The sequence below is a fragment of the Pyrus communis genome, chromosome 14, assembly GCF_041283825.1.
Source record: "Pyrus communis isolate YQ-2024b chromosome 14, ASM4128382v1, whole genome shotgun sequence".
In the NCBI taxonomy this organism is placed as follows: Eukaryota; Viridiplantae; Streptophyta; class Magnoliopsida; order Rosales; family Rosaceae; genus Pyrus; species Pyrus communis.
Window position 1 is genome coordinate 5,862,143 of NC_142578.1, and position 24,674 is coordinate 5,886,816.

The 24,674-nt window shown below is 42.1% G+C and overlaps 2 protein-coding genes and 1 non-coding gene across 3 annotated transcripts; 2 read left to right on the plus strand and 1 right to left on the minus strand.

Moving 5' to 3' along the window:
• Positions 1–1,114: 1,114 nt before the first annotated feature.
• Positions 1,115–2,375, minus strand: LOC148691131 (uncharacterized). Its single transcript, XM_088684635.1, has 2 exons — positions 1,586–2,375; positions 1,115–1,137 (listed from the first exon to the last, which is right to left on the minus strand). Exons 1-2 carry the CDS (start codon positions 2,361–2,363, stop codon positions 1,115–1,117), a joined length of 801 nt encoding a protein of 266 aa, XP_088540761.1. The 5' UTR covers positions 2,364–2,375.
• A 17,441-nt stretch (positions 2,376–19,816) lies between these two features.
• TRNAL-AAG (transfer RNA leucine (anticodon AAG)) lies at positions 19,817–19,897 on the plus strand. Its single transcript has one exon. It is a non-coding gene; the product is annotated as a tRNA-Leu (tRNA).
• A 2,218-nt stretch (positions 19,898–22,115) lies between these two features.
• On the plus strand, positions 22,116–22,877 carry LOC137712323 (uncharacterized). The gene has a single exon (XM_068451423.2). It carries the CDS (start codon positions 22,178–22,180, stop codon positions 22,688–22,690), a length of 513 nt encoding a protein of 170 aa, XP_068307524.2. The 5' UTR covers positions 22,116–22,177; the 3' UTR covers positions 22,691–22,877.
• The last annotated feature ends 1,797 nt before the right edge of the window (positions 22,878–24,674 follow it).

Here is a 24,674-nt window from a genome sequence, read left to right on the forward strand (position 1 = left end):
ATGACCGTAACGAGTCCTGAATGCCGTCTTAGGGACATCATCCCTACTGATCTTCAGCTGATAATAACCAGACCTCAAGTCTATCTTAGAGAACACACAAGCACCTCTCAGCTGATCGAACAAATCATCGATACGAGGCAATGGATAACGGTTTTTAATCGTCACCCGATTCAATTGCCTGTAGTCGATGCATAGCCTCAAAGTTCCATCCTTTTTCCTCACAAACAAAACTGGAGCGCCCCAAGGCGAAGTACTAGGCTGAATAAATCCCTTATCCACTAACTCCTGCAACTGAACTTTCAATTCCCGTAACTCAGCGGGAGCCATGCAATAGGGAGTCAAAGAAATAGGATTAGTACCTGGAAGCAACTCAATAGTGAACTCCACGTCTCGATCTGGGGGTAAACCAGGTAAATCCTCCGGGAATACATCAGGGAAGTGTCTGACCACTCTCACATCCTCAACCCTACCAGGAGCGGCCTCATCTAACACCACATGTGCTAGGTACCCCTGGCAACCTTTAGACAGTAACTTTTTCGCTCGCAAAGCTGAGATAACGCCGTGTCTCACCCCACTCTGCTCACCCACAAAAGTAACCACAGGTAGTCCAGGTCGGTGAAATGTAACTACTTTCCCGTAGCAGTCAATGTTGGCACGATAGAAGTGCAACCAATCCGTGCCCAAAATCACATCAAAGTCCACAATATCTAACGGGATAAGATCGGCCAATAAAGCAACACCCTCTACGATCACTGGACACCTTGGGTACACACAATCTATAACACATCTCTCTCATCTAGGCATGGCGAACTCTAAATCGTATCCTAGAGGTGTGGGGCGAGGTTGCGTCACTTGAGCAAATGTATGAGAAATTACGGAATGTGTAGCTCCATAATCAATTAAGACTCTAGCAAAACAACCAAGAATGTTCAACGTACCCATAATCAAGTCTGGGTTGTTCTGAGCGTCCTGCAGAGAAATATTGTGAAGACGCCCCTGTCCCTGCTGACGTCCGCCGCGGCCTCCGCTCGCCCGAACACCGCGTCCCTGCGCACCACGCCCCTGACTGGGCTGACCCGACTGTCTTGAAGACCCTGCACTGCTAGTGGCAATCTCACCCTGCTGATACTGTCCTCCCTGGTACCACTGAGAGCCACCCACTGGAGCTGGAGGATACGGCGTATAGCCGCCCGAATACTGAGGATAGCCACCCTGAGAATAGGGATCCTGAGGGTACTGATACTGCCCCGGAGCATAAGGGACAGCATCACCCTGATAGTGATAAGCACCACCTCGACTCGTCTGACCGTAGCTACTAGGACCCTGGATCTGCTGGAGCGGTGCAGGTGGTGGCATAAAGGTCTGCTGAGGTTTCTGCTGCTGCTGACCCTGGGGACAATTCGCCGCTCTATGTCCCACCTGTCCACACGTGAAGCAGCCACTGCTACCACGTCTACACTCGCCGAAATGCCGGTTGTTACACCTACGGCAAACTGGGACTCTGCCTCGCCCACCATCGCCCTGCCTCTGGCCTCTAGCGCCACCAGAAAATCTACCTCCACGACCCTGTCCAGTGGCACTGAACCACCACTCGAAGAACTAGAACTAGCTCCACCTCTCTTGAAGTTCTGAGTCTGACGGGGCCCGAGCGATGCTTGACCTTTACCTTTGTCGTCCTTCTTCTGATTGCCGTCTTTCTCTTCATCACTGTCGCTCGACATATTCTCAGAGTCCTCAATTCTCAACAGTATCTCATAGAAGTCCTGGTAAGTCTCACTGTGGACAGCAGTTGCCATAGAACGCCACCTCTTCCTGGTGCCCAAACGGAAACGACGGAGCATCTCTGCTGGATTACCAGCAACATCAGGATGGTAGCGGGACAGATCAGTAAACTTGCGGTAGTACTCATTCGCCGACATCTTCCGCTGCTTCAGTTCAGTAAACTCCTGCTTCTTTCTATCGATGTACTCAGGGGGCACATATCTCCTCTTAAACAAATCCGTAAAAACATTCCAATCCGTCCTCTGATCTGGAGTCAACCTACGAAGCTTCTGCTCCCACCAAGCTGCCGACTCCGTATCCAGAAACCACGAGGTCGTCTCAACCCACCTCTCCATAGGCAAGTTCCCCTGATTATGCAGCACACGGAAAGTCTTCTCTATGTGTTCTAGCCAGCGCTCTGCGCCCTCATGCCCCTCACTGCCCTTAAACTTATCCAACTTCAGATTGTACATAGTCTCCAGAGGAGTCCTCTGGGGAGGGCGCATCACTGACTGAAGGGCTGTAGCAAAAGCTTCCCCCAACTGAGTAATATCGGGGAAACTAGGCTCAGAAGAGCGACGGGGTTCCCGACGAGGCGGCATAATTCTGACAGAAGACACCAAAACCATTAGAATACTCACAAGAACAAAGGACTGCCAAATCTAGGCTCTGATACCAAACTGACACACCCCGACTGAGATCGAAGCGTGCTGGCCGTCACACCAAGGTGACGTAGCCATGTGCACGTGCGGAAGCTAATAAAGTATTAATGTAAAGTACGAATAAAATAAGACTAGCATACAAAGTACTAAAACAAGTGCTAGTAAGTGAGATACAATTTCAGAGCAGGTCTATAGCAGCCCAAACTAAAACGACGACAATAGTACACCCGAAGGTGACCCTACAATAGTGAGTGTCTGTCAGAAACACCGGAAAGCCCTCTGGGGAAACCACCGCAACAGCTAAGCAACTAGAACCTGGAGGGGCGCAAAACAAAAGCGTGAGTGGGCAAAAACAAATCTTTCGAAAACCATTTATAGAAATACTTTATATCCCCTCGCCGTAAAACCTGTATACTTCCCAGATAAATAAACATATATACGTATGTATAGGTATGCCAAACATGCTCACAGGTATGTCAATCATGCTCGATAATATGCCATGCCGAAATCTCATAACGATATGCAAGTGCCCAGGTATAAACATATCAATATCAAATAATCTGGCAGCCGGAGTCACCTAACGTGACCTGTACGGCTGCATATAGAGCTCAAATCTCACAATCAATAACTGAACCTGCCCACGAGTCGGAACCACCTAAAGTGGTCTGTACGACAGGCCTGGGTGTAAAACATATGTACGCTTTAGTGCTACGATCACGTGAAGACTGTGCGAATAATCGCGGGTCACCTACGAGTCGGAACCACCTATAGTGGTCTGTACGACAGGACTGTGCACCTAACTTGGATCCAAGCTGAGCGTGTGGTGCGGGAGGTGAACATCACGTGAAGGACTGTGCCCTACTCTGGGCGGGAGCACTAACACCGGGGGTGCAGGTTATGAGCTCTCTAATCATCTCAAACTACTGCTGAATGTAAATATGAATACCACTTACCTGGCACTTACCTGTGCGTCCACAGCACCCAATATGCATATGCATAAATATATGCAACTACTAATATAACCATCAATGCACGAATAATGATGAAATAATGCATGGCATAAACTAATAGACATTTATTCAATTTCTGGGAAAAATATAGTATATAGGTATATACGGAAAACAAAAGCCCACTCACTGATACGTGGAAGGGTCGTAGCCCCCCTGCCTTGCGTGACCACGCTCGTCCTCGGGGTACGTGTCACCTATATGCGAAATAACTATAAAAACGTTAACTTTAAAGCACATAACCAACTTCTCGTAATAACTTCTCATACGTTGCTCAAAATGGACAAATGAATATACCCACGTGCTCTACACAACCTCAGGATCACAACCATATTTTTAAAATAATTTTTGGACCTCTCACGCGCCCCCACGCGCCAGAATAGGCACGGACCCACGCGCCCCCACGCGCGGCCACGTGCCAGGCACACTGACGGTGTCAACAGACGCCGTCAGGAATATTCCGTTAAACTGACGGAATATTCCGTTAAACTTAACTGACGCCGTCACTACCGTTAGGAATATTCCGTTAAACTTAACGGAATATTCTCCTTTCTTCTCCGATCAGTCCCCGACGCCGTCGCCGGAAAACCTGCAAATCATGATTTCTCGCTCGTTTTTCCACCTTTTTCCACGTTTCTTGCACCAAAATCAACCCTAGAGCTAGTAGAACATGTCCCAACAAGTTTTAAGGCCTAAAATTACGAGATTATACCTGTCCAAATCTTCAAAACTCGGCCAACTCCACATCCAACGATCCTGACGTCCAAATTCACCCAACGAGCTACTCCCAAGCTCCTGGGAACCTCACAAACACAACTATAAGCTTCAAAATCCCAAAAACAAGCTAGATTAAATTTGCATGAACAGTACTCAAAACGGACATCGTCGAATCGACGTGAAAACGATGTGTTTCTCACCTGAAAATGATATGGTTGTGTTCCCCTCGACCTCACGAGCTCAAATGTGTCCTTGGTTTCCTCGATCTGTGAACATTCGAGTGGGTGTGTGTGTTGGTCCGTACGTTTTAGGAAGAAGAAGAAGGATAGAGGACTCGGGGGAGAGAGAGAAGACAGAATGAGAGAGAGAGAATGACAGTGTCTGTGTGTGTGTGTGTGTGTGAGGTTCCAAACACATGTCACAACACACCAAACAACCAAAATGTGACGAAAGCACACTAGGGGTAAAATTGTAATTTCATACGTACGTTTCGATATTTCCGGGACGGGATGTCACATGTATGAGTGTAAAATTGTGAAGGCAATTTGGGATTTAGGTATGTATGACAATGATTAGGTTTTCTTTCAATATCACTTTTCTTATTTGAAATTAAATGTGTATTTCTACATATAATGGTACAATAGATTTTCTTTAGCTCCATGTGCTAATGTCTATGCAGATAGAGATAGCAATTAGTGTGGTTCAAGCATTAGGAGCAGTATTTCACTCCAAAGGACTTCGTTTGGAAGTGTTCAAGGAAAAGTGAAGTCTTTTAAGTGACAAATTTCTTTGTTATTAGAGGCCTATTTGGTATTTCATGTGTAGTTTGTTATGGACCTTAGCTTTGTTCAACTTGTGATACATTTTGACAATATGATTATTTATGAAATTATTGTAGTATAGTAAATGTGTAATTTTGTCGATTCTTTTATATACACACACACACACACACACACGCACATGTTAATTAAAAATTAAAAATAAAATAAATGTAAATTACAATATGCAAAATTAGCAGTAATTGTTGATGCTAGTCTTCATTTACGGTGTATGACGTATGCCGTAATTGCTTTCACAATATTACGACACTCAACAAACGCCGTATCAAATATAAATTACGGCACACAGGTTTGCCTTAATTGTTTTTGTAGTATTACAACATTTTATTAACGCTGTATCTAATATCAATTAAGGCGCGCAAGGCACGTCTTAAAGAGCATTTACGACACTTCATTAACGCCGTATCTAATACCAATTAAAGCACACAAGGCACGCCTTAAAGAGCATTTACGACGTGTTTTGCTTAAATTATTCACGGCTACTAGAGAACGTCGTATTTGATAAAACATCTTTTACTACAGGGGCTTTTACTGCTTGGGGGTTCACGCCGTGAATTATTATTTACTGCACCCTTTGTGAGCCGCAAAAGACCAATTCTGTGGTAGTATTGATACGCTTTCATTTAATGTGGGTACGTTTCCATTTGGCATGGGTGTACATTTAAATTTGAAAAGTTTAAATTTTTAGAGTTAAATATAGTTGAAATTTTTAAAATATATAGCAAATATTTAAATGTAAATTAATTTCAATTAATCTAAAGTATTTCAAGTTTGAGTATCTTAATCAAATGTTTCAAAAGCTTAACAAAAAACTCAAAAAACATAAATGTTTAGTCTACAAAAGTCTAAAATAAGGCATCTAATTCTAATTTTCTCAATAATGAAAAAAAGGGGTTAATCTCAATTTACTACTTTGAAGTTTCTTGGTTTTCAACGTGTAATACATAAAGTTTTTCCATCCCAAAGTGGTATATAAAGTCATAATTTTGGAACATTATCATACATTCGTTGAGTTTGCTGTTAAATCAATTGTTAACTGATGACGTGACGCTCACGTGGATAGTGACTAGGTGCCACATGTCATAGGGGCCACATAAATATTAAAAAATTAAAAAAATTAAAAATTAAAAAAAAAAAAGTTTATGAGGGACCACACGGCCAAAAACCCATCATCCCTTCCTTCTTCTCCTGCTTCGACGCTGTCATCAAGCACTCCCTCCCTTCTCGTGCCCACCCAACCCTCTCTTCTCTCCTGCACCCACCCAACCCTCTTTTATCCCCCGCACATCTTCGACTCCATTCTTCTTTCCGCTGATCCTTCCATACCCGACCCACCTCTTCCTCACCACCATACCCCAACCCCACTTATTTGACGGTTGGTGGTCAACAAAACCCAGACTTACGGCTGAAGAGTCATACCTACTAGATTTGACGACGGTGGAGAACAAAACCCAAGGGCCGGAGAAGACAGTGGTGGGGAGCACAAACCCAGCAGCCAAATCGATTTTTTAATCTTTTCAAAATTTCTTTTGATTTTTGGGTTGAATAGGTCTCTGTTCTGCCATATGTTATGCAAGATTTGGTCTGATTTGGATTTTTTTTTACTGCATTTGTTGTAGATTCAGATCCCAAGTGCCAAATAGGGATAAATAAAGTGGAAAGGGTTGGGTGGATGTGAAAAGGGAGTACAGCGCTGCCCAGATGATGAAAACAGAAAAAAGTGGAAGAGAGAGAAAGAAAGAGAAAAGTGAGAAAGACAAAAAAGGAAGAAGGAAGGGATGGGTGGGTTGGCAAGGGTGTAGCGGCAGAGATGGTGGACAGTGGAAAGATTCTCCTCCTGATGATAAAGATTAAAGGGAGAGAGAAGAATATTTATTTTCTAATATTTATTTTTTTTTAATTTTTTAATTTTTTTAATATCCACGTGGCGCCCAGTTATTGTCTACGTGGCCATCATGTCACCAGTTAACGGCTAACTTAATAGCAACCTTAACGGATGTATGAGACTGTTCCAAAATTTTGACTTCAAGTACCACTCTGGGATGAAAAAAACTTGATGTACTAAATGTTGAAAACCAAGAAACTTGAGGGTAGTAAATTGATATTAATCCTAAAAAAAGTTTGTATTCATTTACCAAAAAACTAAAATTTGTATTCATACAAGTGGTGGAGAGAATTTTCAGTGTCAGAAACACAACCTGGTACACCAAGTGTCCTAATACAAGTGATTGAAAATTTATTTTCAAGTATCAAATCACTTGTATTATGAAACTTAGTGTAACGGCATGTGTTCCCAACACACTAAAAATCCTCTCGTCTTTGTCAATATGGTGTAAATATGGGTTACACATTAGTCCATATAAGAATTTCGAACTCATGAGTCATCAATTTATTGTTGGATATTGCAAACTTCATGGCTCATTTTGAAAATCATCCTAAACTAGAATGGTGTATAGTTAAACCTAAAATAACATAAAAATGAGCAAAGAACAATAACCCACAACATAACATTGTTAAAATTGTGTGTGGAGATGAACGCTAGGGGTTGCAGTTCAATTTAAACAAACAGAAAAATTTAAACGTGACATTAAGGTTTAAAACTGTTTGTCGATTGATAGAAGATGGCATATTTGAAAATTTGGAAGAACTCTGAATCCATAATTAAACTCTTCAATTCAAAGGTTGTAAATTTATTGAAACCTTTCGAATGAAGAAATTCTTAAAAAACGATAAATCTCATAATTATTTTCCAAAAGAATCACTGCAATCTAATTGCTTAAAGTACGAGTCTCTTGCAACCATTGTTGTTACTACTCACATTTTAAAGAGTCACTCCCACACTTGACTTACCATAGGATTGTCCTCCTAGCCACTATTGTGGGTGCAAATTTCTTCCTCCTTGATCTTAGACAAAATTGCACCTACAAAACAAATAACACCTTAGGTCAAGGCCAAGAGCCTCACGCGCCCATGATGAATTGGGGGGCAGGGGGTGGGGGGGGGGGTGTGGGTGGCTTTGGCCGAAGAACCTCTGATGCCAAAGTTAGAATTTTGAGAGAAAAGTGTATAAGAATTTTGGAGAATTTTAGCAAGAGTGAAGACCTAGGTTATTAGAGGCAATGAGGTTGAATATATAGTGCATGGCTCGTCCCCTTGAGAGAGAAGGCGACCAGCCTTTGTGTATTTTTTGGGTATAATTGGTGATTTATTTGGCCATTAGTAGATTAATTATGTAATAAATCTATTATTTAGCCAATTAACAAAATTTAAAAAGAATGTTTTGGGGGTTACCTTGTGGAGAGGATTTGATGAGGATGGATGAAATATGTTTTGAACTGTTTACCTGTTTTGGGCACTTTTGACCTGATTGAGCGATGATTATCTACTACTCGTGCGTAGGAATCCCGGTATGTCTCAAGGGTATTTTTGTCCTCTTTTATCCAAAAATCCATGTGTTGCCTTGTGAGTATTTTTGGCTCCACAAATACCCTCACACCTATTGGGCTGCTCACAGGAAATGGCGGCAAGTGTAGAGATCTTCTTGCTTTAGGAAACGTAGAATTGCTTCCTCTTTTGATGTAAATTCTCTCTTTAATTGGAAATTAGATCATTCTATGAAATGAAAATTAATTTCTCACAAAGCCTATTTAAGTCCACCTTAAGTGGATTATTAAATCAACTTTGGAGAGTGATTTATTCTACCCTACAAGAGAGAGAAAGCTAGAGGATATTTATTCCTCTTCCCCTACAAATCTTCTACGCTTACCTGTGTAAAGGACCGTCTTTCGTTGCTTTCTTTGTCTTCTTCGCGCCGCACTAAGGTGTGAAAAAATTAATTTTCCTTATCTTCTTCTTAGATAGTGCTGCCGCGGGGCAACCGTCGGGGTGGTGCGGCACCTAGGCTGGTAGGGGCCAAGAGTCGGCTTGACATGGGCCGATGAGGTGTTGTGGCAGAGACCACTGCTTGGGCTGCTCGGCTTGGCTAGAGCTAAGGGCAACTTGTGCGGCTGGGGCCGCGGATTAAAGCGCTAGAGCATAGTGCTAAACGAGCTGAATGGCTTATGTCCTTTGAGCTCTTGGACCTGGCTAGCGCGGGCCAGGTCGGCGATTGAGAGAAATGAGGAGGTCACCAGCCTTATAGGCTGCTGGAATGCTGGGTTGAGCTCCTCTGCTGAGTATCGTGAATGGCATTGGTTGCTTAGTTCTCTTCGCCGGGAGAAAAAATGGGCTGCTCCCGAAATAGAAGGTAAGAAAGATCAAGGCGGATGCATTGACTCTTCTGATCGCTGTCGTGGAGCTTACTATGATTAAAGGTGAAAAAAAAAGATCTTCCCCGCCTGCTCAAGAGATATTGGTTGAGAAAAAATTGAAGACTTCATCCGCTGCTCGTGAAGATCCGCCTGTTGCTGAGAGGCTTGTGATTGGCATGACTTCTTCCAATGGGAAGAAAAATGAGGTTGCTAGATATGAGCCTGTGGCACCTGCCATGTTGAAAATGGTTAGTACAATTACTAATAGGATTGCTCAGCATAGACGTCCTGTTATGCCCCCAGTGTTAAAGTCTGTATCAAAACGTCTGTTGGGAGGTCCGGTTCATGTAACATCCCACATTGCCCAGGAGAGTGGATCATGTAAGCCTTATATGTAGATTCCCATCTTTACCTAACACGAGACCTTTTGGGAACTCACTGGCTTCGAATTCCATCGGAACTCCGAAGTTAAGCGAGTTCAAGCGAAAGCATTCCCAGGATGTGTGATCTACTAGGAAGTTCTTGTGTGAGTTCCTAGAAATAAAACCATGAGGGCGTGGTCAAGGCCCAAAATGGACAATATCGTGCTACGGTGGAGTAGAGCCCTGGATATGGTGGGGGCTCAGACCGGGATGTGACAATTCACCTTTGGAGAGGCTTGCTATTATGAAGAGCGATAAGGTGGACTCTGCTGCTAAAGTGGTGCCAATGCCCAGTCTTTCTGCTGCTGAGACTGATTCGCTTACTGGGAATGCAGAGACTTCTTGCGCGGACTGCTATGAGAAATCCACTAAGCTTGCTTCTGGGGAGGCTGCTGAGATCTGTGTGCTTTTGAAACCAGATCTGCTTGAAGACATAGATGTTTGTGCTAAGTTTGTTGATGGCGTTAGAAAGGTTGTTTGCCTAAGTTCCTTTGCGAAGCATACGACCCAATATAGAAAGACTGCTTTGCTTGCTATGATGCAGATATAGCAAGGCTTCCAAGGAGGTGGCGAAGACTATGACAGCTGAAGCTTATTCCTCGGCCAAGGAAATCAAGAGGTTGGATTATGAGCTCGCTGCTTTGAAGAGGTCTAATATTTCTGCCCCCACTTCTCTGCAACTTGAGACCGCCCACCAAAAAATCGTTGACTTAAAGACTAGGCTTGGCACGATCCAAGTTAAGTATGAAAGTGCAAAGAAGGAGATTGGATGTTACATACCTCAAATTCAAGATCTTGATTTTGCAATTTCTAAGCTTCGTTTTGCTACTTATGCAAATGATGAAGAGTTAATTTCTTCTTATAATCAAGTGATCCACTTCAAGAGAATCGTTGATAGGCTTGAACCCTAAGTGTTGGAACTTCAAGGTCTACTGAAGATCAATGAAAGTCTGAAGAAAATAGTGGATGAGCTACAATGCGTCTGTGTTAATCTACTCAAGGAGAATGAGCAATTGAAGGGTGAGGAGGATGGGCTCGAGGTTTCGAAACTTTCTCTTTTTCTCCAGAAGACATGCTTGCTTTTACTTTTGAGGCTTCCATTGATAAAGTAGTTGGAAAAGTTGGTGCCCAGGCTGGGGGCAGCCGGGGTTGAAGCGCTGGATAAATGTGTGGTGATTGAGTAGTCGTGGGATGTCCAAGCTGCTGAGGTATAATCTTCTAGGTAGCCTTTAAGATTGTCTTTGTTTTTCTTTGTAGCTCTTGTTTGCTTGAACTCCTTCGACCTTTGATAGTTGTTTATAAACATGCTTCCTTTGCTTTTCTTCATCTTCGCTTTTTTTGTTCATGGCTTAACCTTTAGGCTTTATAGATCAATGGCAGGCGTGTTACTTTTCTATAAACAGACAGGCCTTTGTAGCCTATGAAGTCGTAGGTGTTGGTGTAGAACTTTGCAAAGTTGCTAGTCATGGGGTTGGCAGCTGAATGCTTTACTTACAAAAACAGACAAGTCTGCGTAGCCACTAGGTTGTTAACCTTGGCTTTCTCTAATTTCGTAGGTTGCATAGCAAGTATCACAACACTTTAGGACTTGGTGTAGGTTGTTCCGTGCTTGGTAGAGATGAAGCTTATCGACTACGTAGCATGTTGGCAGTAAATAAAGCTTCGTATATATGCGCTAGCTTGTTTAACCTTTCACAAGAATGTGTGGTTGTATAAGTCTAGCGCTGCTTTACTGCTCAAAGGGCAAGCCGTAGACAGTCTTCCGAAAACCGCAGGCTACCTTAGTGCACTCAGTAGCAGCTTTAAAGTTCCAGGACAGCCGTCCATCAGATGTACTGCGTAATGTGTCCCCCTCTGTCTCTAGGGCCCAGTTCCCCACGGATTAGGCTAAGAGACCTAAAATCCTTCAGTTAGCTAAGCCTTGAAAAAAACTATTGTGGCTACTTCTAGGAATCCCGACACAAGCCATCGTGCATCTAGTTATACTAGGGCAGCCTGGCTCATCCACGTCTGGATATTCGAAGTGTAGAGTTTATCTTCCCGTCTTGGAGAGCTAACCTGTGTGGGTGTCAGGGAACTGGTTTATCCTTTCACACTGGAAAGCAAATGGTTTACCCTCTCGCACTGGAGAACAATTGGTTTACCCTTTCACACTGGAAAGCATGGTTGGTCCTTCGAGGCTGCAATTCCTGTGATAAGTCCCTAAGAAGGGCGCGATCTTCTTTTGAAGTGCAGAATTGATCAGTTATTGTAAGCATACAACCAAACCAAGTTGTGATTACTTTTGAATTCCTTATTGAAAAACGAGTGAAATGAACGAGAACTTAGCTGTAAGGTAAGAATTGCATAACAACTAGATAGTCATCGGCTTGTGAGGTGGTGCCCGTCGAGCTGCATAAGTCTTCAAGCTTTGACGTAGCGGGAGGTCACACATGGTACTTCTTCAGATTGTAGGCGTTTCATTACTTTTCGATCTTTTTGTTGTTTCATAGTGGTGAGGGTGTAATTGCTCTTGTCGCCTACTCTGCTAATCTTGTATGGACCTTCCCAAATGGGATCCATCTTTTTACAACTTTTTCTACAGGCAGTGATGAAGGTTTTTCTTAAGACTAGATCTCTGGGCTGGAACTGCCGGCTCTTGGCTCTTTTGTTGTAGCTAGAAATGAGTTACTGCTAGTAGGCTGCGAGGGTGATGGTCTGCTTGCGTTTCTCCTCTGCCAAATCTAAGCTTGTGGTCATCTCCTTATTGTTCTGCTCAATGCTTGGTAGTAGAGCGGTGATACTTGGCTTGATGACATTGGGATGAATGATTGCTTCTGAACAAAATGCCAAAGAGAAAATAGTGTCACCGGTTGTTCATCTTTTGGTGGTGCGATATGCCCATAGACATCCGGGGAGTTCGTCTAGCTATTGTCCATTCTTGCTGTTGAGGGATTTCTTGAGGTAGTCGAGGATCATCTTATTGGATGTTTTAGCCCACCTATTACCTTAAGGATATTTTGGCGTGGACATGTACTACTTGATGCCATATTTTTGGAAGAATTTCGCCAAATTTTTGCCCACGAATTGCAAGCTATTGTCGGTGATGAAGGATTAAGGATGCCAAATTGGCAGATGATGTTCTTCCATATGAAGCGTTCTATGTTCGTCTGAGTCGTGGTCATCATGGGCTCTGCTTCTACCCATTTGGTGAAGTAGTCGGTTGCCACGATCATCATGCCTCTGCCCCAGTAGCGGTGATACTTGGCTTGATGACATTGGGATGAATGATTGCTTCTGAACAAAATGCCAAAGAGAAAATAGTGTCACCGGTTGTTCATCTTTTGGTGGTGCGATATGCCCATAGACATCCGGGGAGTTCATCTAGCTATTGTCCATTCTTGCTGTTGAGGGATTTCTTGAGGTAGTCGAGGATCATCTTATTGGATGTTTTAGCCCACCTATTACCTTAAGGATATTTTGGCGTGGACATGTACTACTTGATGCCATATTTTTGGAAGAATTTCGCCAAATTTTTGCCCACGAATTGCAAGCTATTGTCGGTGATGAAAGATTAAGGATGCCAAATTGGCAGATGATGTTCTTCCATATGAAGCGTTCTATGTTCGTCTGAGTCGTGGTCATCATGGGCTCTACTTCTACCCATTTGGTGAAGTAGTCGGTTGCCACGATCATCATGCCTCTGCCCCAGTAGCAGGCGGCATAAGTCTTACCAGGTCGATTGCCTACTGCATAAACGATGAATGACTCGTTTGCGGGTGTAGCTCGTTTGCAAGAAGTGCTGGTACCGGCTTGTAGCATTGGCAGCACTTTTGTACTAACTCTTTAGCATCTTAGTGCATGGTAGGCCAATAGTAGCATGTGTTAAGAACCTTATGTGCTAAGGATCAGCCTCCAGAGTGATTTCCTCAAATGCCTTCATGAATGAGCTTAGAACTTTCAAGTTATCGGGAGGTGCTAGGCAGCGAAGATATGGTCCGGTGTAAGATCTTTGGATAAAAATGTTGTTCCATATGTAGTAGCATGCTGCCTTTATTTGGAGCTTTTTAGACTTCAATCTTTCTATGAGGAGTGTGTCGTTGACCAGGTAGTCTATAATAGAACTTTGCCAGTTGGGAGTTACACTAACCTGTGACATCTTAGTAGCCGGCTCTGCCTTTATGTTTGTCTTATCTAAATACTTCATCGGAATAGAGTGTTTAAGTTGGTGGTCAAGGGCGGAGCTTAAGCCAGCTAGCGCATCTCCATGGACGTTGTCTGCCTTCAGAACTTGAGTGAAATGTAAGTCTGAAATGCCTTAAGTTGCTTGCGTACCTTCTTTAGGTATTGAGCTACTCCCTAGTAGTTTGGCTGGTGATTAACTGGGAATCAGAATGAATTGCGAGCTTCTTCATTGCCAAGTCTTTTACCATTCGGAGGCCGACTAATAGGGCCTTGTACTCTGCTTTGTTGTTGGATGCTTTAAAACCTAGAGTGATCACCTGCTCAGGCATCGAACCGTCTGGGGTGACAAAGACCACGTTTGCTCCTGAACATTTGTAGTTAAATGCGCCATCGACATGCAAATGCCAGAAGTCTTCATCGGGTGGAGGAGGCATTGCTAAAGTGTGCTCAACTACCTCCAGGGCATCGCTCTGTTGAATCGCCTTGGCTCGGCATGAATTCCGTTATAAAGTTTGCTAAGGCTTGGGCCCTTATCACCATGTGGGGTTGGAAAACTAAACCGTATTAGCCAAGTTCCAACGCCTACTTCATCACTCATTGAGAAGGGTCCGGACCATGTAAAATTAATCGTAGAGGATATTGAGTCATGACGATGACTGTATGAGCTTGAAAGTATGGTCTGAGCTTCCGAGCCACAACAATTAGTGCCAAAATTAATTTTTTGATCCTCGGATATTTAGTTTCCACATCTAGAAGAGCTTTAGAAGTGTAGAATACCGGCAGTTGGGCCCTTAGCTCTTCTTGTATGAAGGCAGAGCTCACTACTACTTCGGAGACTGCCAAGTAGATGTATAAGTCCTCCGCTGCTTCTGGCTTGGATAGTAGAGGAAGTGATGTAAGATACTTCTTCAGGTCTTGGAAGGATTTTTCACATTCTTCATCCCATTTGTCTCATTGTGCCCTCTTGATGGCCTTGAAAAAGGGCTTGTATCGATCGGTGGACCGCAAGAGAAAGTGGTTAAAGGCAGCTGCTTGTTTGGTCAAGCTTTGGATCTCCTTCAAGGTAGTTGGAGACTTCATCTTTAGGATTGCTCGGATTTGCTTGGGATGTGCCTTAATTCTTCGTTGGGTTACTAAGTACCCTAAGAATCAGCTTGAAGATACTCCAAACGTGCATTTGGTAGGGTTGAGCTTCATCTTGTACTTTTTAACGATATTGAAAGTTTCCACCAGGTTGCGAATGTGGTCTGACTGCTGTTTGCCTTTCACCATGATGTTATCGACATAAACTTCCATGGTTACCCCGATTTGATTTTTGAACACTATGTTTACTAACCTTTGGTAAATGGCTCCCGCGTTCTTGAGGCCAAAGGGCATGACCTTATAACAGTAAGTGCCTTGCTCTATTACAAATGCGATTTTCTCTTTATTAGGCTCGTACATGGCTATTTGGTTGTAGCCTGAGTATGCGTCCAAGAAACTGAGCAGCTGGTTCCTAGAAGTTAAATCTATTAATAAATCGATCCGAGGGACAGGATAAGGATCTTTTGGGCATGCTTTATTGAGGTCGGTGTAATCCATGCAAACCCTCTATTTGCCCTTTTCTTTCATGACTAGCACGACGTTAGCAAGCCATGCTGAGTGTGCTACCTCTTCTATGAATCCGGCCTCCAATAGCTCGTTAATTTTCGCCTCGATAATCACCATTCGCTCGAGTGCGAAATGTCTTCTCTTTTGGATCATCGGTTTGGCAACAGGATTGACGTGCAGCTTGTGGCAAACTACCTCAGGGTCGATGCCCGGCATATCAGACGGTGACCATGCAAAAACATCTCGATTTTCTCTAAGGAAATCTGTGAGTTATTCCTTCTTGGCTAGGCTTAGACGTGAGTTGATTCTAACCGTCTTTTCCGGCTGCTGGGGATAAAAAATGATGTCTTCGGCGTCCTCTTTGAGTTTCCATCCTATCTCGTCTACTTGGGTGCCATCTTCTTGATCTGCTTGTTGTAATTTCTATTTGGTAGATTCTTCGTCCCTTTGGACTTTGGTAGCCTCCACAGAGGTAAAGGTCTTCTTCTTTGACTTTTTCAATATTCGCACAATACATCGTCAGGATGCGGCTTGGTCAGACTTGATCTTTCATCTTTCTTCTCCTCCCGGGATGTGGAATCGAATGGCATCCAGCTTGATCAACCAAGATCTCCCAATAATCCTATTGTAAGGAGATGGGTCACTTACGATCGTGAACGTCAGTTTTGAAACAACTGGTGTTGTTTTTACATCAAGTGTGATGTGGATGATAGCAGTTGAGGTGTACCCGTTGAATCCAGTGAGTACCTCTGCTCGACATATGATTGTGCTTTCCAGGCCCATTTTCTAAATGACTGACAACTGAAGTAGGTTGACTACACTTCCAGTGCAACCATCATTCTGTCAATTATAGCATAGGCTAGTTGGACAGATACTACTAGTGCGTCGTCGTGTGGGAAATCAACGCCTTTTGCATCCTACTCGGTGAAGCTAATAATAAGTCCAGGTTAAGTGTTGACTGCTTAGACTTGTGAGACTAGTAAAGCATGTTGGATCTTCCTATTTTAGAGTTGTTGGTGGCCCCCAAATGCTTGGACTCGGCGAAGATACCATTTATTCGAATCATCTTAGTTGGTGGCTCTTCATTGTCGTCTGCATTCCTTTTTGGCTGTGCAGCTAGCTTGTCCAAGTATCTGTCGACCTTGCCTTTTTGCACGAGCTTTTCTAAGTAGTTATTCTAAGTATAGCAGTCGTCAGTTGTGTGACTGGGACCTCGGTGGAATGCGCAATACTTGGTGTGGCCCAACTTAGAAGTATTTCCTTTTGATTGTTTCGGCAACTTAAACCATGGCTCGTTCTTGATGTCGCGAAGGATTTGATGGATCAGAATTGAGAACTTATAATAGTTTTTGGTCATCAGGCCTTCTTTGTTCGTAGGTCGGTCCCTACATTTAGCCTTCTGCCTGCTTTTACTGTACTGCTTCCCGTCCTCTTTTTTTTGAGCCACTGCCGACTCTTTTCGAGGCTGCTCGAGTGCCTTCTCTACTCGCGAGCCTCGTCCCAAAGTGCATGCTTATCTGCTAGAGTTAAATCTTCTTTCATGATCATCTCTCTGAACAGTGGGTGGTCTGCTGGGAATCATTTTTGGAAGGCTGCACTTGCTATCGAGTCGTCGCATCCGACGATCTTCGCCTTTTTCTTAATCGAGTGGTAGGGTGAGTCTTCTTTGGTGAAACCAAGGAAAGATCATCAAAACTCCCGATGGATCGTGGTGGCAAGGCGTGAAACCAATTTTGCCCCTTGCCTTGTAAAGTAATGGTGAAGATTTTGCGCATAAAGGCATCGTTGCTTCGATAAAGGACCATCGTGCTTCGGTAGTGCTTCAAGTGCCTCTCTGGATCTCTATCTCCTTTGAAAGATGTAAAGTGTGGCATGCTAAACTTACATGAAGGCATTGCTTGCTCAATCCCGTCCATGAAAGGTGACTTGCTTATATTGGTCATCTCATACCGTAATGCTTCATCGGCCACTTTGTTGCTTTGGAAATCACGCAATTGTTCGTTGAGGAGTATCTTTACCTCTTATTGGATTTGCCTTTGTTGGGGTAGCGAAGCTCTCAGCTGCCTCTGGTCTTGACCGGCTAGTCTAGGCTGCTATTCCATGTTTTTGACTCGTCTACGTCGTGGTAGCAGGGCATATAGTCATCTCCTAGCAGGCGAGGGAATTCTTTGCAAACTACCAGTTGAACTTGAGCCAAATTGAGTGACTGCTTTCTCTATCTGTCATGTTGCCTGCTCTGATGTGATGTGGATGATACTCCTTGCAGGCCTAGCCAAAAATGAATGTTGTGCCTAAAAGGCTGCTTATGTTGATCATCGGAACATGGCCCCAACCGTAAATGTATACTTGCCCTTGGGCCTAGTCGAGAGTGCACGCTCATCCGTGTGCTAAGACAAAAGTATACGCTATCTCGGGGGCCTAACCGAGAATGTACACTACCCGAACGCTCGGCTCGTGGTTGGTCGAGTGGCTGTTTGCTGGGACGCTACTAGAAAGGCTCGTCTACCCTTGTCCTACTTTGAAACAACTAATCAAGGGTACGTTGGATCTTGGTACATTGCAAAAGTTGATTCACCAAGGTCGTCTGTTGTGCAAGGGCACTCGTCAACTTTATGACTTGTCGAGACAAGTGTTGTTCGCCATTTGGATTGGAAGAGCTTGGAAAAAAAACGCTTCCTTAAGTAGTGGAAAGGTAGTAGACTCCGAGCGCAAGATTTAAGTTGGGAAATGTCAAATCCGCGGAGAAATATGGTGAAAATGCCCTTGGCTCGATGGTTGGTCCGGATGGTTGAGATATTCTCGGGCCAACTTGGGCTGCTTAGGAAACCATGGGAGCAGGCAGAGCTTCGGGAGTAGGCAGGGCTGCGGAAGCAGGTTGCTCAGCGCGTGATGCACGCAGGTGCGAGGCTTGGGCCGTGGCTTTGGTGTCGTGGGCTTTGGATGGGACAGCTTGGGCTTGGGCCCGTGCAAGCTTGGATGGCATGGCTCGGGCTGTGGAAGTGGTGCCATGGACCCCACCGTGAGTGGTGGTGGCCGTGGTGGCCACCGCGGTGGTTGCCATAGTGGAGCCCCATAGCGGTGGTGTTGCTCCTATGATCACATTTAGCCTCGTGGATCGCCACAGTCCTATTTCTTGAGTATTGGAAATTTCACTTGTGGAATTTTCTAAATTTCTAGCCATTGTATTTCTCTTTTACGTTTTATCAAAAAATCTTTGCAAATAAAAAACTCTAATAATAAGAACGTACGAAAAATCTACAAATGGACAAGAAAATAAAAAAACCTTTTGATGCGAGAGTTTTCTACGAGTGTGTGACTCTTCTCTCCACGAAGGCACCAATTTGTGGATGCAAATTTCTTCCTTCTTGATCTTGGACAAAATTGCACCTACAAAACAAATAACACCTTAGGTCAACGCCAAAAGCCTCACACACCCACGATGAATGGGGGGGCTTTGGCCGAAGAACCACCAATGCCAAAGTTAGAATTTTGAGAGAAATGTGTTTGAGAATTTTGGAGAATTTTAGCAAGAGTGAAGACGTAGGTTTTTAGAGGAAATGAGGTTGAGTATATAGTGCATGGCCCGTCCCCTTAGGAGAGAAGGTGACCGGCCTTTGTGTACTTTTTGGGTATAATTGGTGATTTAATTGACCATTAATAGATTAATTAGGTAATAAATCCATTAATTAGCCAATTAACATAATTTAAAATGAGTGTTTTGGGGGTTACCTTGTGGAGAGGATTTGATGAGGATGGATGAAATAAGTTTTGAATTGTTTACCTATGTTGGACACTTTTGACTTGGTATGCCTCAAGGGTATTTTTGTCATCTTTTATCCAAAAATCCACGTATCGTCTTGTGATTATTTTTGGCTCCACAACTATCTCCCTAGAAGTACTTTAGGGTTGAAATACATGATAGAGGTGTAGGAATTGGGGTGGGGTGGGCACCCCAATGAACAAAACTTGATGAAGGTCTTAGTTGGAGGCCATGATAAATTAATCGTTGTCCTAAAGTTTGAGTGACCTCCATCACTACCCCAAATGAGGTGGGATAATTTGGACAGATCCAAAAGGATGATAAGTATAGATTAGGGGCACATACCCTTAGAAAAGCCTTCCCCAACTCCCAAACTTTCACATGCACCTTGTCCACCACAAAACCTACAACTTTCGCCTTTAAAGCAAGCTTTCCACTCGATTTTGATGGCAGCATCTCAGAGACAAATGGATACCAACAACCTAAGCTATCGGTGGGACTTGTAATGTCCATGACCAAAATCGAAAAACCTCTTGATCTTCCATTTCTATACCTTGACATGCATGTTCTCCAAGGTCGTGCAAGTGGTACATCTGTTTCTTGGCATGTACATATTGATATCTTTCGCTAATCAGAGCATCCAAGTTGATATGGCCGAGTTGGTCTAAGGCGCCAGATTAAGGTTCTGGTCCGAAAGGGCGTGGGTTCAAATCCCACTGTCAACATTCCTTTTTGCCTTTTTTTCACCCTTGTTTTGCAGCAGCCTTTTCTGATAACATGCATTTCTTCTTCCCCATTTTGATTCACAACTTCTCTCATTTCAACTTTCTAGTAAGTAAACGTGTCATAATATTGCAAAAATTTTCACCCTTGTTTTGCAGCAGCCTTTTTTGATAACATGCATTTTTTCTTCCCCTTTTTGATTCACAACTTCTCTTGTTTCAACTTTCTAGTAAGTAAACGTGTCATAATATTACAAAAAATAACTCAAAAATCATAGTAGGCAATAAGTTAAAGAAATTTTATTTGCAAGATGTTCGTCTTTTACTAAATGACAAATTTTATTCAATGATCATGCATCTAACGTTTTGTTCTTGACATATTATCGACATTATTATCAGCACCTTATCTAAATCATCAAGAAATAAAGAACACACCTCAAATCCAGAGAAATAGAGAAAAGTAATGGGTTCAACTGAATGCCCAACGTTTCTATGGTCAACCTCCCAATCACATGATGTTTGATGAAGAGAGGTCTCTTTGGAGGGACCCGTCTGATCCAATAAGAAATTTTTTGATATGATCGGAATACGGAATGATATATTATGTATTATTATACAAATAGTAATATATATGTATTAAAATGTTAATAACTTAAAAAATATAATATTTCATCATTTATATAAAAACACGTGATTTACCACATGTGTTTCAATCACAATGAAATTTTTTCCAACCGCTCAAGTGGCAGGATCAGAGACCCAATCATGATCCTCAGCCTCAGCCTCATGTGCCAATCTGCCCGAAGCGTGGAGTAGTTGAGATATAAAAGTGGGTCGCTTTTTCTAGGAAAGTGATTCTGTCAAGATTTCTTCTATCAAATCCTCTTAATCAATTAATTTGAGCTCTTCAAATTTGATTAAATGATTAAAAACAGAGAATCTCTTTAAAAATTATAATAATTTTAATCGTTTCATCAAATTTTAAAGATCTAAATTAATTGATTATGAGGATTTAGTAGAAAAGATGTGAAGATAATCATTTCCCCTCTTTATGTACAAGTGGGCCGACAACCATAGGCCTACCAATAAAGCCTATGAATCTACGTCCAATAAACCAAACCGCACGTGCGACCGTAATTATTACGCGCCCTTTCATTCCTCCTCGGTCATCTCCTATAAAAAATAAAAATAAAAAGGTCAAAGAGATTAAATAATGAGAAGATAGAAGATAGAAGGGAAAAAAGGCAAATCATAACCCAATTACGTGATCCGTTATTTTTCTTAGGGTTTGGCTCTTCTGTAACGGACACTGGGATTCTCGTTGCTCTTAAATAGGAACGGAAATGTTACTCATTAATACAGTGTAGTAGTATTTATTTTCATTTATAAGTATGAGATTTTATTTTTAATTCTCATCAAAAACGAATTTAAACCACACTATTATTAACTCATTATAAAGCTTATCATACTCACTCGTTTGTTCAAATAAAAAAAATACAAAAGGACGTGAATGATCGTTATTGCATAAATTTATGCAGAGTAACGTTCTCTGATCAAATATTGATTGGTCAAACAAAAGGATCAAACGTGTGAGATTTGTTGACCATAAGGCATTTAATGGATATGTAAGATTGTTTGAACAAAAAAACATTTATCAACTATATGTCAATGTTATATATGTTGCAGACAATTTTAAAATATTGCATGTGAGACAGTTTGATTAGAAAATATTTTTCAAATAATTGTATGTCAAATGTTCTCAATCTTCACTAGCACTAATTATGTCTTGTTTGTAAGTGACTTTCTACCACAATGGTAGAGAAGAGTACTGTATTTGCATCACGATGTGGGTTCAAATTTCATCGGCTCCCTAATCTAACAAATTTATCATTTGACAAAAGAAAATTATGCATATCTAACAAATTTATCATTTGACAAAAGAAAATTATGCATTCTTTGATTGATTAATCTCCCTTGAATGCTTAATATTGAAATAATATAATGTGAGACTGTTTTGTACAATAGATTGATTAATTTCTTGGACTACCATCTCTTGATTAGGTTTTTTTTAACTTTCTAGCCTTACCTTTCTGAGTTCCATTATCCCTATTAATCCAGAAATTAACGTTAAACATGGGCATGATGGTAATTTGGGCTTGCTTTAGTTTTGTGTGTGTATGTGTGTATATATAGGGCACGCAACTTTTGGCATCCTACACAAACTGTTTTTGCATCAGTCGTATCTGTACTAAAAAACCCTTCATTTGCTTCCTTTTATTTCCAATGGAAGGAGATGATCAAAAGGAGTTGCAGCTCCTCCCTTCTCCTCACTCGATGACATCTCGGCCGTCGGATTCTTCCATAAGATATCGTCGATCAAAGTCAGCAGTGCAGGAAGGGCCTAATGATTCCCAGCTTGACCTACAATTATCAATCAGTGTAAGGCCAGCCAAACCTTCTTCCTCGGATTGTTATGTCTTCGCAAATCCAAATACTTCCGAGTTAGATGTCTTGAAGCCCAAGGCAGCCAGTTGCATGGAGTCTTTGAAATGGCAGGCGGCGGAGCAAATCAGACTGGCGGCTACGGAGAAGGCGTACGCGGAGCAAGTGAGGGAGCTCGCAAGGAGAGAGATGGAGTTGGCTCAGTCGGAGTTTACGCGTGCCCGGCACATGTGGGAGAGAGCGAGAGAGGAAGTGGAGAAGGCCGAGAGAATGAAGGAGAAGGCAATGCTTCAGATGGACTCGACGTGCATGGAGATCACTTGCCAGTCGTGCCGGCAAAGGTTTAGGCCTTAAAAAAAAGGGACCATTTGGTTAGCGGATAAGAGACGGCAGACAGAGAGAAGAAGATCTTTGTGTTTTTCTTTCCTGATCATACTTTTGAGTATTGGATTTTGTGGAATTTTTCTTTGGAGAAAACACAAAGAAAATAATTACAAATTGATGGATATAATGAAAGTGAGACATGATGAGATTTGAACTATGTTCATTCGTGTGATGAATGTCTTATGTTTAATTTGTAAAATTTAGAGTAGAATCAGCCTATGCATGTGTTATGTATGTTTAATTTGTATTCCAACCGGGAACTGGAAGGACACTTTTCTTTTGATACGAGGACTAATCCTCACCTCCTACTCAGCATTCTCGAGCAACTCTGAAGATGGTATACAATAGAAATGAAAGAATACAAAATTTTAGTTACACGAACCAAACTGGATCACACTTGAAGTTTGATACGAGGACAATTCTCTCCTCCTACTTTGCACCCTCGAGTAACTCGAAGATGGTGTACGCTAGAGGAAAAAAATGTAGCAAAACTCTGGTCACACAAACCTAATTGGATGAAGCTTAATTAAAGCACAATTTTTTTGTTCTGCATAATTCTATCTGATCAATTTATTGGAATTGATTGCGGAACTCGAATGAACTACGTGTTGTATAATTATCTGGAGGCTACAAGATAATTTCAGAAAAATTACATATATAAATATGAATCTGGATCCAATATTTGTGCTTCTATAAATACCAAGAAGCATGACTTTTTAAGCTTCCATATCCGGCTTGTTGACTCGGCCAACTGCAAACAAATTTACTCAGTTCATCAATAATTTTCTTAATTAAAGAGAATAATTTTAATTAAGCTAATTGCATTTGACTGACTGAACCATCATGACATTAGATTGGGCAAGATTGCATGGAATTCAGAGCACAGAATAAGTATCCCCTTTTATCATGACTTCGCAGTTTCTGAACATATACAACAAATTAGCCTGCTGGACTTGAGTAGATAATGGAATAGTATGACACAAATTATAAAAATAATTTTTTAACTTAACTACCACAAAGCGATATTTTAAACCATAATTAAGAAAGAAAACTCAAATTTAGGTGCAAACAGATGGGCACATAACTTGACGATATTTTTAAAGTCACAAGCAAAATCACAAACTAACAATCTTAGTTTAATTTAATGGTACATCTCTTCATAATGTTCGAAGGGTTTCAAGATCGAATCCCTCTCCCGTTGATCTAAAAATGAAGTTGCAACAAAACCCTAACTCCTAGATTGTTTTATTTTATGTTTGGTTAACCACTACTGAAATTTGAAACCCAAGTGAAGTGAAGAGAGGGAAAGATCGATCGGGCTGACGTAAAGAGGGTCAAGTTTCAGAACCCTGATGTCGATATGGAAAGGCAAATGAATCAGAACAAAAAGGGGCAAGTAATTTAGCAGCAACAAGACATCGTTGCTGTACATCCACTTGGATTCAACTTCTTAACTTTTGTTCATCAAATCATACACGCACTACCCATGTCTCCGATCCAACACAAAAAGAAAATCATTTCTATTGGTCTAAGTCATGACTCTGCTCCAAAAGCTTCAATCACAGCACTGAAACATCACCAGAGACCGAACACGGATCGACTCCTTACAGGTAATGATTCATTTCAACGTAACTGTAGATCACAATCTGACTGATGATATACAACAATATCTCATGACAATGACAAAAAAGAAATTTTTTTGCCGACATATCGATTTCTGAATGACTTGTTACATGTAAAGAGACAAGTATTTTCCCGAGCTAGCTAGCTTCGTTTGTCAGCAGCTTCTACACAAATACAATCAATCAGCTAAGGATACACACACACACACATATACATATATATGGTTGCCTGCTATAATGCAGTGACTTTGATTCTGGATGAGGTAATAAGAGAAAGAGCTAGACATAATTTAGTGGGCACAATGAACTGAAAAGTGCAAGGAGGCATGGGA

What these genes read in the sequence shown, in the direction of transcription:
- LOC137712323 (XM_068451423.2), top strand. Translation starts at nt 22,178, where the DNA reads ATGGAAGGAGATGATCAAAAGGAGTTGCAGCTCCTCCCTTCTCCTCAC.
- LOC148691131 (XM_088684635.1), bottom strand. Translation starts at nt 2,363, where the DNA reads ATGCCGCCTCGTCGGGAACCCCGTCGCTCTTCTGAGCCTAGTTTCCCC. An exon ending in TTCTAGTTCTTCGAGTGGTG is followed by an intron (nt 1,138 to 1,585) that starts GTTCAGTGCCAC and finishes CAGTGGTACCAG; the next exon opens with GGAGGACAGTATCAGCAGGG.